Source organism: Triticum dicoccoides, chromosome 1B, assembly GCF_002162155.2.
Source record: "Triticum dicoccoides isolate Atlit2015 ecotype Zavitan chromosome 1B, WEW_v2.0, whole genome shotgun sequence".
NCBI classification, from domain to species: domain Eukaryota; kingdom Viridiplantae; phylum Streptophyta; class Magnoliopsida; order Poales; family Poaceae; genus Triticum; species Triticum dicoccoides.
In genome coordinates, this window is record NC_041381.1 from 34153244 (window position 1) to 34166477 (window position 13234).

The window sequence follows — 13234 nt, forward strand, 5'->3', positions numbered from 1 at the left end:
AGAAGTAACCGTCTTAGACTCGAGACGAAAAGATCCCGAGGACTAAGCAGACATGACTGGAATGCCCCGGAAATAAGTTCAATCAATCATTGTCGCACCATATCGGCAACTTTGTTCATTTACTGATATCAAGTATATAATTATTTTCTTTGTCTGGCAGAATTTGGAAAAAGTTCACCGCAATTTCTCCGGCACTGTCGACAGAGCTGACATTTAAGCAACCGAAAGTAACTATTATACCTAGTTCCGCGCATCTCCCATTGATTGTAGCTAGTTTCATCAATACCATTTAGCATGCTTGCTTATCAGTTTGATTGACCTCTATTTCTCGTAAAGTGCTTGTGGCAAGAACATGAAAATGATTTCTGTGGATACTACGTTTGCGAGCTCATCTACAACGAGACGGCCAAGAATAAGCGGGGTTACACTGAAAAACAATATCAAGTGCGTAAGCAAAAATATTCACAATTGTATTTTATTACCATCATTTGTGTTGAGTTTGATTCATACACATGTATTGACCCTCTTCTTCGATTTAGATCTGCTAGCTGCGGGATGAGCTCCTACCACATGATCGCATAAAAGTAATTCAAGAGGAATTGGCGGGATTCTTTCTTGACCACGTCATCAAGAAATCCAGAGAATACCATGTGGCACTTGACTTCAGACTTTAATGATTGTAATAGATCTTATATTGTATATATGTAGCTAGTAGCGTCGGATAGATATACGAAAACTTGTTGTTCGACCAATCTCTCGGAGAAGGAGAGGTCGATCACTTCTCTCTGTATATGTTCTTGATGATCTTCTGTACTTAATGGTTTCCTTCATTTGCTTACTAGCTAGCTAGCGTGTCGAGTCTTCTCTATACGTATAGTACGTAGCGTCGAACAAGCACGGAGATAAGAGAGGGCACTTCTCTGTATTAGCTAGCTAACACAATATATGAAACCCCTAAATTAACCCTACAAAACCCCCAAAACCCCCGAACCCTCCCCCCTTTAAAAAAAAAACCCCACGCCCTGAACTGCTGACGCGTGATGCCTTTTGGTCCCGGTTGGTGCCACCAATCGGGACAAAAGGCCGTCCTGCCAGGGCAAGCCGCAGCGGCCACGTGGAGCCCCATCTGTCCCGGTTCGTAGGCGAACCGGGACTAAAGGTATTGGGCTTAGTACCGACCCTTTAGTGCCGGTTTGGGAACCGGGACAAATAGGCCTTATGAACCGGGACAAATGGGTCTTTTTCTACTAGTGCTAGTAGTTTAGTTAGAGTTAGGACATGTGTTTCCCTCAGTCGTCGTTTGGATGGCAGCGACCTCGACGGTTGGAATAAATATTCCCCGGTCCTGGCTCCATCTTGGCGGTGTCATGGCGGTGATGGCAATTGCAGTGATTCCTTTGGAACTTTCTTTCTATTTTTTGGGGCGGATTTTCTGCATATGTTCTTGGGCTTGTATCTTCCTTGTCCCTTCCTGAGTGATTACATGTATGTGTGTTGTATTGGGACTTGTGATGAATAAATCAATGGTAATATTCTCAAAAAAAAAACAGGTGCATAATGCTCAATGTTCAGCAGATATTCACTTGGTGGGTTGGTGAGGCACGCGAACAAAGATGGCAGGAGCAGTTCAACGGTTGTGGCAAATCAAGCTAAGTATAGCTAGTCTATGGTTGCAAGCCTGCAACCATCTCTACTTTCTCAAATTTGTACCTTTTCATCAAATTATTGAATAAAGAACTTTGTATTGATTCCAAACTAGAAAAGTATTCTTATTTGTGTTGGAAAACATAGTAGAAAAACAAACGTACATGCAAGTCCAAAATCAATATGAAGAAGCAAATACGTTAGATCAGATCTTTACCAATTAGAACGCAGTGCACAGAAGAGTTAGTGAAGATCGTTAGTGCAGATTCCCGCAGCTACAGTTAAACCTCCCAACTGCAATTTTCTTTCTGTGGAACTAGGATCAAAGATATGTTTTCATGACTACTTTTTTCATAGACATAGTGCATTTTTCATATACATCTAATTTTTTATATAGTTTAACATTTCAAAATACATGTTTAACATTTTTTCAAATGCTTCTTTGAATACATATTTTTTTTCAAATACATGTTCAAGCATTTTTTAGAAAACTATGCAAACAATTTTTTTCACTAGATACACAATTTCCTTAAAATGTCACAAATGTTTTGTTCAAAACACGCAAGTTTTTTTTTTTTTTGCAATTGTAAGATACATTTTTCTGAATGATACATAACACTATTTTGAATCACGTGAATTTTTTTCTACATTGTATAACTTTTCAAAAAAAAGTCGCTTACATTATTTTTGAACATGTGAACATTTTAGAAACGTCACATACGTATTTTTACCCTACATTTACATTTTTTGTATGTGTGACGAGCATACAAAAAAAATAACTATGCTATTTGTAGTACATGTATTTAGTATTTTTTCCAAATATAGAAAAAGTAAAAAAACATGCATGCGACGCCAGTGAAACGAGGCAACGTGGTTTCTTGGCCGGCTCGCTGCAGGCGACGCGGTCTTCTGTCCCGCTTAAAGTGAGACATGGACTCGTCCGTGACTCTCACAACCAACCGCACAACGAGTTAAAGGTCTTCTTTTTTGACGTGAGTTAAGAGGTCTTATGTCTATATGGGCTAGATTTTTTTTAAGAGTGTACCTTCTTATGCAGATATTTCAATTCGGTTAGTTTTATCCATTGCCCTGGGGAGGCCTATATGGCGGCTGATGTATTAGCTAGTAGGAGTAGATCAGAAGCGCCGAGGACTATTGTTTGGCAACCTGAGCCTCCGGATTTCCTAATTGATGTAACAATGATGTATCCGTATTCGTGCATGAAATATAAACCGCCACAGTATTCCCTTAAAAAAAGAGGTCTTCTGTCCACATTATTTTTGTTTTTTTAGATTCTGTCTACATTGTATAAAGAGAAGGGGCCTCTTAACTATGGCTTAACATCGTGTATAAAGAGAAGGGAAAGACCGACCAGCGTGGGCCTGTTGTCTCGGCGCTGCAGTCGTATTTGGGCTAGCCCAGGCGAACGGTTTAAGAGGCCCCGACGTTGGCCCAAACATAAAGGTCTCCTCGGCTGGGGCCGCTCCAGCCGATAAAAAAAGAGAGATACGAACACCGCCGCTCGCCGATGGCTAGTTGGCGGCCGGCGGCGGCGATCCGGTGCCGCTGGCGCTGGTAGAGGGGACGCGGCTGTACGTGCCTGAATGGCCGGAAGAAGATCGCTGAATCCGCCCCGCCGCCGCCAGTCTCAGCTCGAGGTGAGCACACTGGCCCTTACCCTAACTCTGCTTGACTTATCGGTTTATTATCATCTGCCCCTGAAAATGCAACCTTCGCCCCTGAAAAATTCTCAGATTTTGTTCAGTGATGTAGCTATGGGGATGCGGTGGTCTTCTATGTGATTGCTTTGCCTAGTCGCCGGTCGCCACACATTGGGGATTGGGGTAGTACTGTACAGAGGGCAGTTGGGAATTGAACAATCAAATGTTTTGCAACTCGTACAGAAACTGGTGTTACTTACGCTCCTTTAGAATTCATTGTCCTGCTGTTGAACACAACAATTAAAGTTTATCATAATCTAGGCTGGATACCGACGACAATACGCTATGGGCGATTCTGATGTAGCTGGTTCTAATTCAAGTTTAACACATTGATGTACATCATTTTTTAGAGTGAAATAGATCTTATATATTGTATATCAAGGGCTGTTACAATCCTTACAGAATCAAAGGGGAAACAAAACTACTACTCCATAATTTTATAGTGAAAGAGAGCTTATATATTGCACATCAGCTACAAGAGCAGCTTCCTCGTCTGTTCTAGCATAATATGCAAGCTGGTGGGCAGCTCCATTGCTCTCTCTTATGACATTACACATGCAGCCTGCACTCCGGAAAAATCTCCATCACTCCCTCGGTCAGTCTCTTCTCTGAATTCTTTGACAACGCCTACTACTCCGCTGTGTAGTCCATTTCAGCCACAGCCGGCCACCCTGTAAATTTCAGCTAACTGACGGAGGCCAACCAGCCATCACATCGATAGCTTGTAAGCCTCCTCTGCCTCAGAGCACGCTCTTATCTTTCTAATTAGCGTAAGTGGGATAGATTATTTGGATTTAGGTACCTTTGTCTTGTTTCATTTAAGGATACCGTGAAAGATCTCTTATAATAGAATTTGTAATTTCTTACAAGGTTGACAAAATGGAAAAGAAAAAGGGGCCCAAGGCTATATCAGTTTAGAATTACTTATGACCATTCAGGAACAGAGAGAAACAAGTCATCTGCATAACAGAGTACAATCCTTCTTCCATTACATGTCAGATCTGAATTTGTCAACAGAAAACTGAAACAGAATAAGAATTCATAGAAGGCAACTACAGAGACACCACAGAGCAGTGGCTTGGTAGATGTTTTGCACTGTTGGTATTGTCTCCACCAGACCACTGTTCTAATGGTAGATGTTTTACAGTGTATATTTGTCATACACTGTACCCTTCTAACTTACATCAGGTTGTACAAGGTATGCAGTTGCAGTTTTTGGCAACAACATGGCAGCTCTGTAAGACTGATCCAGCTTACAAAACATCAATTTTTAAGAAAATACAATTGGAAAAATATTATCATTTATCATTTAAAAAGATCCAAAGCCTTCTGCACACTGTCTTCTCTTCAGTTTCTTGATCCTCTATTCAACAGATAGGCAAGGGCTCACCGTTCCACTCTTTGAGGCACTCGAGCAGCGCGTCGATGTGCTTGCCTTGGTTCATGGCGATAAACACCTTGTCCACCTCTTCCCCAGGAGACCGCGTCTTCTCCCCAGTCAGGTACTCAGTCCCAAGCTCCTTGCGCACCAACCTGTAGAGCGGGTATGACCGGCATTCGGTGATACGGTTCTGCAGCGCGGCGGTGCCGTTCTCCACGGAGATCCGGGCAGCCTCAACCTCCTTTGGTAGCTCTGCACGGAGCTCCTGCTCGAACGCGGCAAGCTTGGCAAAGACAGATGACTCCACGTCGAGCTCGGCCTCACCATTGGCCAAGGCGTGCTCCACGAGAACCGCACGCATCTTCTGCATCAGTGGGTAGTTGGCGCTGCAAGGGTCGTCTGCATACGCGAACACCGCCTCACGGTCAATCGTGAGCAGCAGGTCCTTCTCGCAGAATCGCGCATTGTGGAGGTGCCCATTGTTGGTGGTGCTCAATGTCTTCCTGGCTGTCATCTTCACGCAGTTCTTGACGGCATCCTTGACATTCTCCTCGAGATGGCGGAGGTCGATGGCCTGACACAAGGCGACCATGAATGTGGATGACATGAGCTTGAGTATGTCAATGGCCTCGGCGGTCTTCCTGGAGGAGATGAGACCAAGAGAGTTGATATCTTGATTGTGTTGCTCGGCGCTTTGGACATGGTTGGTCACCGGGTTGCCCAAGAACTGGAGCTCGGAGCAGTATGAGGCCATGGCAATCTCAGCTCCCTTGAAGCCATAGTCCAAACTCGGGTTGCGCCCGCCGGAGAGGTTGGAAGGCAAACCGTTGTTGTAGAGGTCGTTCACCAGCTCCGAGAACTGGGCAAACATGAGCTTGCCGATCGCAGCAATGGCAAGCCTGGTGTTGTCCATGGACACGCCGATGGGCGTACCCTGGAAGTTGCCGCCATGGATGGCCTTGCCACGGGAGACGTCAATGAGTGGGTTGTCGTTGACAGAGTTGATCTCACGCTCGATTGACTTGGTGGCAGCGCGTATCACCTCTATCTGGGGGCCAAGCCATTGTGGCGATGTTCGGAGTGCATACCTATCTTGCTTTGGCTTCATCAACGGGTCAAGCTCGCCGAGCTTCTTTGCGAGTGCCATGTAGGAGCTTCCTTCAAGGATGTGCTCCATGATGGCGGCAGCTTCGATCTGCCCGGGGTGGTGCTTTAGCTTGTGTGTCAAGTGGTCGGTGTACTCAGGCTTGCCGTTCATGACCTCGCAGAAGATGGCCGATAGAACCTCGGCAAGGAGGCTAAGGATGTTAGCCTCGAAAAGCACCATGGATGCAAGCCCAGAGCCCACTGCCGTGCCGTTCACCATGGCAAGCCCTTCCTTGGGCTGCAGCTCAAAGAAGCCATGCTGGATACCGGCGATCTTGAATGCCTCGGCCGCGTTAACCTTGCTGCCGTCTGGGGCAGTGGCCACGGAGTTTGCCCGACCGGTCACCAGGCCCGCGATATAGGAAAGTGGAACAAGGTCGCCGGAGGCGGTGATCGTGCCCCGGAGCGGCAGGCATGGTGTCACGTTGGCGTTGAGAAGCGCAGCGACCGTCTCGAGGATCTCGAAGCGGATGCCGGAGTACCCCTGCAGCAGAGTGTTGACACGGACGAGCATCGCCGCCCTTGTCGCCGCGGCAGGCAGAACATGTTCGTGGCCACCGGTGCCAAAGGCTCCGGCATTAAGGAATCTGAACAAGCAATAAGTGCACAAGAAAATAAGGCTTCCAGATCACAAAAGAAAAAGGAGTACAGGACGATCAACTACTGAAATATCTAATTTGTTGTTGGTTTAGTTCAACTGATTCGTACCTGATGAGCTCCCTCTGGAGAGCACCGCCCTCCTTGGTCCTCCGGTGGGATGTGGCGCCGAAGCCGGTGGTGACACCATAGCTGTCTGTGCCGTTCGCCATGCTGTTCATGACCCAGTCACTGCTCTCCTTGACCCGGCCGCGGGCAGACTCATCGAGCTCCACCCTGGTGTCGCTGCCGGCGGCCACAGCGGCGACCATGGCGATGGTCAGGCTGGCCCCCTCCATGGTCACCACCGGCCTACGGTACTCCTCGACCATCCACTTCACCGCGTCCAAATGGCTCACGGACAGCTCCTCCGCCGCCTTCCCCCAGTTCAGTGGGTCGGCCCGTGCAGGCTGCGCCACGCACAAGCCATTGCCGTTGCCGGCGACCTTCCCGTTCTCGCACTCCATCGAGATATGCAAATTAAGAAGTAAGCTAGAAACTTGGCAGCTGTAAGTATGTGTATCTGGATGAACTCTGTAAGTGGTAGAAGGACTTGCGCTGAAGTGGAGCTCAAATTGGAGAGGAAAGCGAGGGAGGCTCTTCTTGGAGAGGAATGGAGGAAGAGCATGGGTTAAATAGGTAGGGTGGTGGGTGGGTGGGTGTGGACTTGACCCCTGGATTGGTCCTAGTCAGGGTTGGTGTATTCTTGTGTTAATCATGCATGCAACGACCCAGATTGCTCTTAGGAGAAACGAATCAAGCTTCTCCCCACTCGTCTTCTTCCTTCTAATGGTGAACGTTTCAAACAAGCGTACGTAGTGGCTGCTTGCACGATGCATAAACTACTACTGTAGGAAATCGTATTAAAAAACAGCTACACGCACGGAGGTATGGTCTTTGCTTTGACAAAGTATCTGTGACTCGTCCAAAGCAGGAGTTGTTATCTGCCTAATGATCCACAATAGCTTTCACTTTCACTAGTATTTTGTTGGGTGCAACGAACCCCACATATTCCATTTAATCTTAAGCTTGCACGTGTTCGGTCACCAGCGAGGGATATTCCGGTTTGCACTGGTCCTAGAGCGCTGCATGATATGTATACCACCGTACGTGTGAAAGATGTAGTGCCACTTGACTTGCCAGATTTCTTAGTGCCACTTGACTTGCCAGACTTAAGTTTGCTCGGTGGAAACGATTTCTTAGGAAAAACAACGGCATCCTCTCGTCAGTCATCCGCGTGCACATGTGAACGCCATCACAAGCTTGCCACAGAAAATTAGGACCAGATATGCGTGAGTGGTCAAGTCGTTGGTCACACCAAGTCGTGTCTGTGTCCATATTTCATTGCCGACTTAGCCAAGTTTCAGTCGACGCGCCTCCCGTCGGATCTTTCTTTGCTTCATGATTCGCGCGCGAAGTGCTTTGTCTTGTTTGGGCCTATGTAACGCCCGTGTCCAGCCTGTTTGCTGGTTTTTCTCTTTTCTGTTTGGCATCTCTGTGTGTCAAGGGACAGGGAGGGTTTCTAAGTGGGCTGGATAGTTATTAGGGGGGCCTTTTTTCGTTTGTTTTTATTTTCTTTTGTTTCTCCATTATCCCGTTTTTTTTCAGCTATTATACTGTAGATTGGATTAACCCTTCTCCAGACCCTACGCAAGTAGGAGCTACATGCACCGGGCTGCCCTTTTTTATTATACTGTAGATCTGAGGGGATTTGCTGGTTCTAGTAGGTTTCAGTAGATTAGATTAAGCAGCTATCTAAGGGGTTCTCTCAGTTCAGTAGTTTGGACGATGTAGAGCACTAGTAGAAAAACACCTAATAGTCCCGGTTCGTAAGGGCCTTTAGTCCCGGTTCATGAATTGGGACTAATGGGTCGTTACTAATACCTCCACTCATTAGTCCCGGTTCAAACACGAACCGGGACCAATGTGCCTACACGTGGCACTGTGCGCCGAGCCCAGTCAGGAGGCCTTTGGTCCCGGTTGGAGGCACCAACCGGGACCAAAAGTCCATGTTTTTTTAGAAAAGTGGCTGGTTTAGGGGTTTTGGGGGTTATTTTTAGGTTGTTATTAGCTAGCTAATAGAGAGAAGTGTCCTTTCTTATATCTTCGTCCTTGGTTTACCAACGCTGCTGCTATATATGTTCATTTCACCCGCTGATATAATAACTCATGCATGCTCGCATCATACATCATCATATATAATAACAAGTCCTACTAATCATGCATCATCATACAACTTCTACTCGTTATTAATAATAAGTCATACGATCATCATCCTCATAGTCATCGAACCCAACCCTACATAATTGTTCTTAGCACATGATTATCAGTATCAGGTAGGACATGACCTAAACACCCTTAAGGTAAAATAGCATAAAACAATATAGACCCTGACTCTCCATTATGAAGAATGGCGATCATCCTGTCTCCAATTCTTGCCCTTCGCTGATTTTTGCTTCCAAGAAGCTCCTTACGACTGTCCATACATTTTTTCCATTCTTTGATTGTCATGTCTCCACTTCTTTTAGAAACCCGGTATGGACAGTTCAGATTCGTAGGAAGACCTGATTGTATCAAAACATGAAGGCTACCGTGCGTATACATCAGATGAGGCACACAATCATTCGGGATTATCTGTTGAAAAACATAGTAATAACTTCGTAGTTAGCAATGATGTACTAGTTTTAGAAGTGTGCAAAAAGATGCACGGATGTCGTAATAGTAAAAAATCTTACCAGGGTATCTCCATGGTAGTTACCGTAGTTCAACATGTGCACTAGTGGCACGTATTGACCATAATGTTGAGGAGTTTGATTGTAGATATTGTAATTCTCAAGATCAGTACAAATGCGACCAGATGATTTTTCTCCTGATAAGTTAATTCGGAGCCTTCGGTGTAGTAGGTTCTGCCTACCATCTTCTGCACATTCTTTGAAGAATGAAAATAAGTTGTCAATGAAAATAAGTTGTCAACTATTTTGAAATAAACAATATAAATTACTTAATAACTATGTTAAGCTCACATGGGGGAAGAATTGGAGGTGTATCCACAAGGACGAAAATCGAAGGTCTCTCTTGCGCGATTGTAGGATCACCAAGATCCATGGTGACTAGCATACCCTCATCAAAACCATACATCTTGCAAAGTGCTTTCCAGTTTTTGCAACCAAAATGGGTTACACTCTGAGCATTGTACAGCTTTACTTGAAAATCCACACCATGATGGGTACTTAGGATAATTTTTTTGGTTTCCATACTTTCATGGTCTTCAAAACCCATCCTCTCCAAGACATAGCGTCTTGCAAAGCATGGGATAAGCTAGTCGAATTGGAAAAGATGAAAAATACACGTTAAAATAGTTGAAGTCATGCTTAATTGCGAAAAAAACTATTGTTGTCGTTGCGTACCGTATGAACATCGAAGGTCTCTTTGAACTTAATGCTGAAGCGCCGATCTTCTTCCAGCTCAATGAACCTGTCACACATACCTCGGTCGTCGTGGCACCAGTCGCACTCCCCCGGGCGGTTTTCATCGTCCGAGTACGACATTTCCGGCCTAAGTTCATAATTCAAATATTAAATATATGTACTAAAAACATAAATTAGATCATTATTATTAATCACGGGTTGACTATCGGTGATGGTACGTAGCTCCTCCTTTCATATTACAACAAATTGTCTAGCACACGGGAATGAAGGAGAAGCTACCCCCACGACGACGTGGATGATGGAGGGGGCTCCTATATTTCTGCATAGAGTGCTCTTCAATTTTAGCATTCAAAGTAGGAGTACTTTTTCAATATGAGTGTCGGTGTCAAAACCGGCGGATCTCGGGTAGGGGGTCCCGAACTGTGCGTCTAGGCGGATGGTAACAGGAGACAAGGGACACGATGTTTTTACCCAGGTTCGGGCCCTCTCGATGGAGGTAAAACCCTACTCATGCTTGATTAATATTGATGATATGGGTAGTACAAGAGTGGATCTACCACGAGATCAGAGATGCTAAACCCTAGAAGCTAGCCTATGGTATGATTGTTGTTCGTCCTACGGACTAAAACTCTCCGGTTTATATAGACACCGGAGAGGGCTAGGGTTACACAGAGTCGGTTACAATGGGAGGAGATCTTCATATCGTATCGCCAAGCTTGCCTTCCACGCCAAGGAAAGTCCCATCCGGACACGGGACGGAGTCTTCAATCTTGTATCTTCATAGTCCGGGAGTCCGGCCAAAGGTCATAGTCTGGCCATCCGGACACCCCCTAATCCAGGACTCCCTCAGTAGCCCCTGAACCAGGCTTCAATGACGACGAGTCCGGCACGCAAATTGTCTTCGGCATTGCAAGGCGGGTTCCTCCTCCGAATACTTTATAGAAGATGTTAAACACAAGGACAGTGTCCGGCTCTGCAAAAATAAGTTCCACATACCACTGTAGAGAGAATAATATCCGCACAAATCTAATCTGCTGACGTATTCCGTAGCGTGACATCACACCACGGCCAAGACTTTATTTGAATCATTTTACTGTTCCACCTCAACGCGTTTAGCGAGGCGGTTTCCTTGGCACGTGTTGTCAAAGCAGAGATCGTGTCCCCTTATTCCGGGATTCTCATGAATACGGGCGTGGGTAACCCAACCGCGCCATTAACCGCGGCGCTTGGGAGATAAGCGAGTTTTATTAGACTGGTGGGGGCTCGTAGTTTCGGCCGCCCATATAAGGGGATAAGAATCTACCCTTTCCATTTACGCCTTCTTCCTCCTTTGCTTATTCGTCCCTGCGCGCTCGAGCTCCAACGCCCAAGCCCGCACTTCCCACCTCAAGCTTCTCCAATCATGTCCGGAGCGGGAGGTAGATGGATGGCCTCCTCCGTCACGGAGGGGCAAATCAAAAAGCTGAGGAAGGCCGGATACCTGTGTAACGACATCGCGCACCGGCTTCCAGATGAGGGGCAACTCATCCCCACCCCTGGGCCCCTTGAGAGGGTTGTATTTCTCCCCCATTTCCTCCGCGGACTCGGTTTTCCTCTTCACCCGTTCGTCCGGGGGCTCATGTTCTACTACGTCCTGGACTTCCACGATTTGGCCCCGAACTTCATCCTCAACATCTCGGCGTTTATCATCGTGTGCGAGGCCTTCCTCCGTATCCAGCCTCACTTTGGCCTATGGCTGAAGATCTTCAGCGTCAAGCCGAAGGTCATGGGCGGCCGCCAAGCGGAGTGCGGAGGTGCCATGGTGGGCAAGATAGCCAACGTTACATGGCTCGAGGGGTGGCAATCGGGGTGGTTGTATATCACCGAGCCACGTGACCCTGAATGGGCAGCGTCCCCCGAATTCTGATCTGGCATCCCCACACGGCTCACGTCTTGGAAAGAGACGGGCCTGTTGTGGGGTAATTCGGCTGAAGTGACCGGACTTCAAACCTGCATCAAAGACCTGATCGGCAGGAAGGTTAAACTTGTCACCGTAGTTCAGGTCATGCTCTTCCGCCGGATTCTCCCGTGTCAACGACGGGCTTTCAGCTTGTGGGAGTTCGACCCGGCCCAGCACCAGACCCTGTCCCGGCTCTTCGAAACAAAGCATAAGGATGCCTGGAAGGTGCTATTCAAGAGCTCCGAGGTCTCCCCTCCCGTCACCGAGGATCGCGGATTCTGCGCCAAGCGCCAAGCCAGTGCAGTGAGCTTAATTTTCCCTTTACGGGGTATTTGTTTTTCATGGATTTGATTCTATGTGGGATCTAAATCCCCATCTCATTAACAGGACTGGCAGAAGAAGGCCAGACAGATCAACTGTCCGGCTCCCTTGCCCGAAGACCCAGCGGACGCTCGCTTGACGAAGCTGTTGGTTCCGGCACCTCATGTGGTGCCGGAGAAGAAGGCCAAGAAGAAGACCATGGGGACCCGAAAGAGTTCCCGGCGCCTGGTGGTGTCGGATTCATCGCCGGACAACCCCGAAGCACCCTCCGCCTCTGAGGATGAGGAGGAGGAAGAAGAAGAAGACTCTGCCCCTCCAACGGGGGAAGGAAAGAAAAGGAAGGCCGCCCCAACTGGGGAGGCCGGAGGGTCCAAGAAGGGGAAGACCCTTCTGCCGGACTACACCTCCGATGCCGAAGACGGCGGGGAGGACTGGCCATCCAGGGTCAAGCCCCTGGCAAAATCGTAAGTGTCCGGTTACCCGAATGACTTATGGCGCTCCTCTATTATTCGGTAGCTTCTGACGCCGAATTTAATTATGCAGTCCGCCCAGAGCTCAGCTCGACGATTCGACGAGCTGCTCCTTGGATTCGTCGCTGGCGACCTCCGTCCATCCGGAGGCGCCGGACAATTTGCTGGAGGTGCTTAACGGCGCCTCCATCGACGAGGAACACCGCACTGTTATGAGTGCGGTGATTAAGAAGGTTCAGTCCGCTAAGAGCGGGCTGACAGAAGCCTGTACAAGTCTGTTAACAGGCTTTGAGGTATGTGTTCGAAAACATATAAAAATGTTACCGCATAGACAGTAGCCCCTGATGCTCAGTTCGGCGTTCGGAAAGAAAAGCTGAGCTAAGGATCTAAAAAGATATACGCAAGAGTCTAACACAAATATGTCAATATGGGAATGCAGGCTGTGCTGCTGACCTCTGCCACACTGACTGCGGAGGTTAATGCCTTGAAGGAGAACCTCGAACGGTCCGAGAACGAGCTCGGCCGTGCCAAGAAGCAGCTCGAGGACA

At 47.4% G+C, this 13234-nt stretch overlaps 1 protein-coding gene across 1 annotated transcript; it reads right to left on the minus strand.

The window, feature by feature from the left end:
* Nucleotides 1–4533: 4533 nt before the first annotated feature.
* LOC119317588 (phenylalanine ammonia-lyase-like) lies at nucleotides 4534–6995 on the minus strand. Its single transcript, XM_037592075.1, has 2 exons — nucleotides 6601–6995; nucleotides 4534–6479 (listed from the first exon to the last, which is right to left on the minus strand). The coding sequence occupies exons 1-2, from the start codon at nucleotides 6993–6995 to the stop codon at nucleotides 4733–4735; spliced, it is 2142 nt and encodes a 713-aa protein (XP_037447972.1). The 3' UTR covers nucleotides 4534–4732.
* Between the last annotated feature and the right edge of the window lie 6239 nt (nucleotides 6996–13234).

Coding starts and splice junctions, on each gene's coding strand:
- LOC119317588 (XM_037592075.1), bottom strand. CDS start 6,995: ATGGAGTGCGAGAACGGGAAGGTCGCCGGCAACGGCAATGGCTTGTGC. Junction 6,480..6,600: donor CTCCAGAGGGAGCTCATCAG/GTACGAATCAGT, acceptor TTGCTTGTTCAG/ATTCCTTAATGCCGGAGCCT.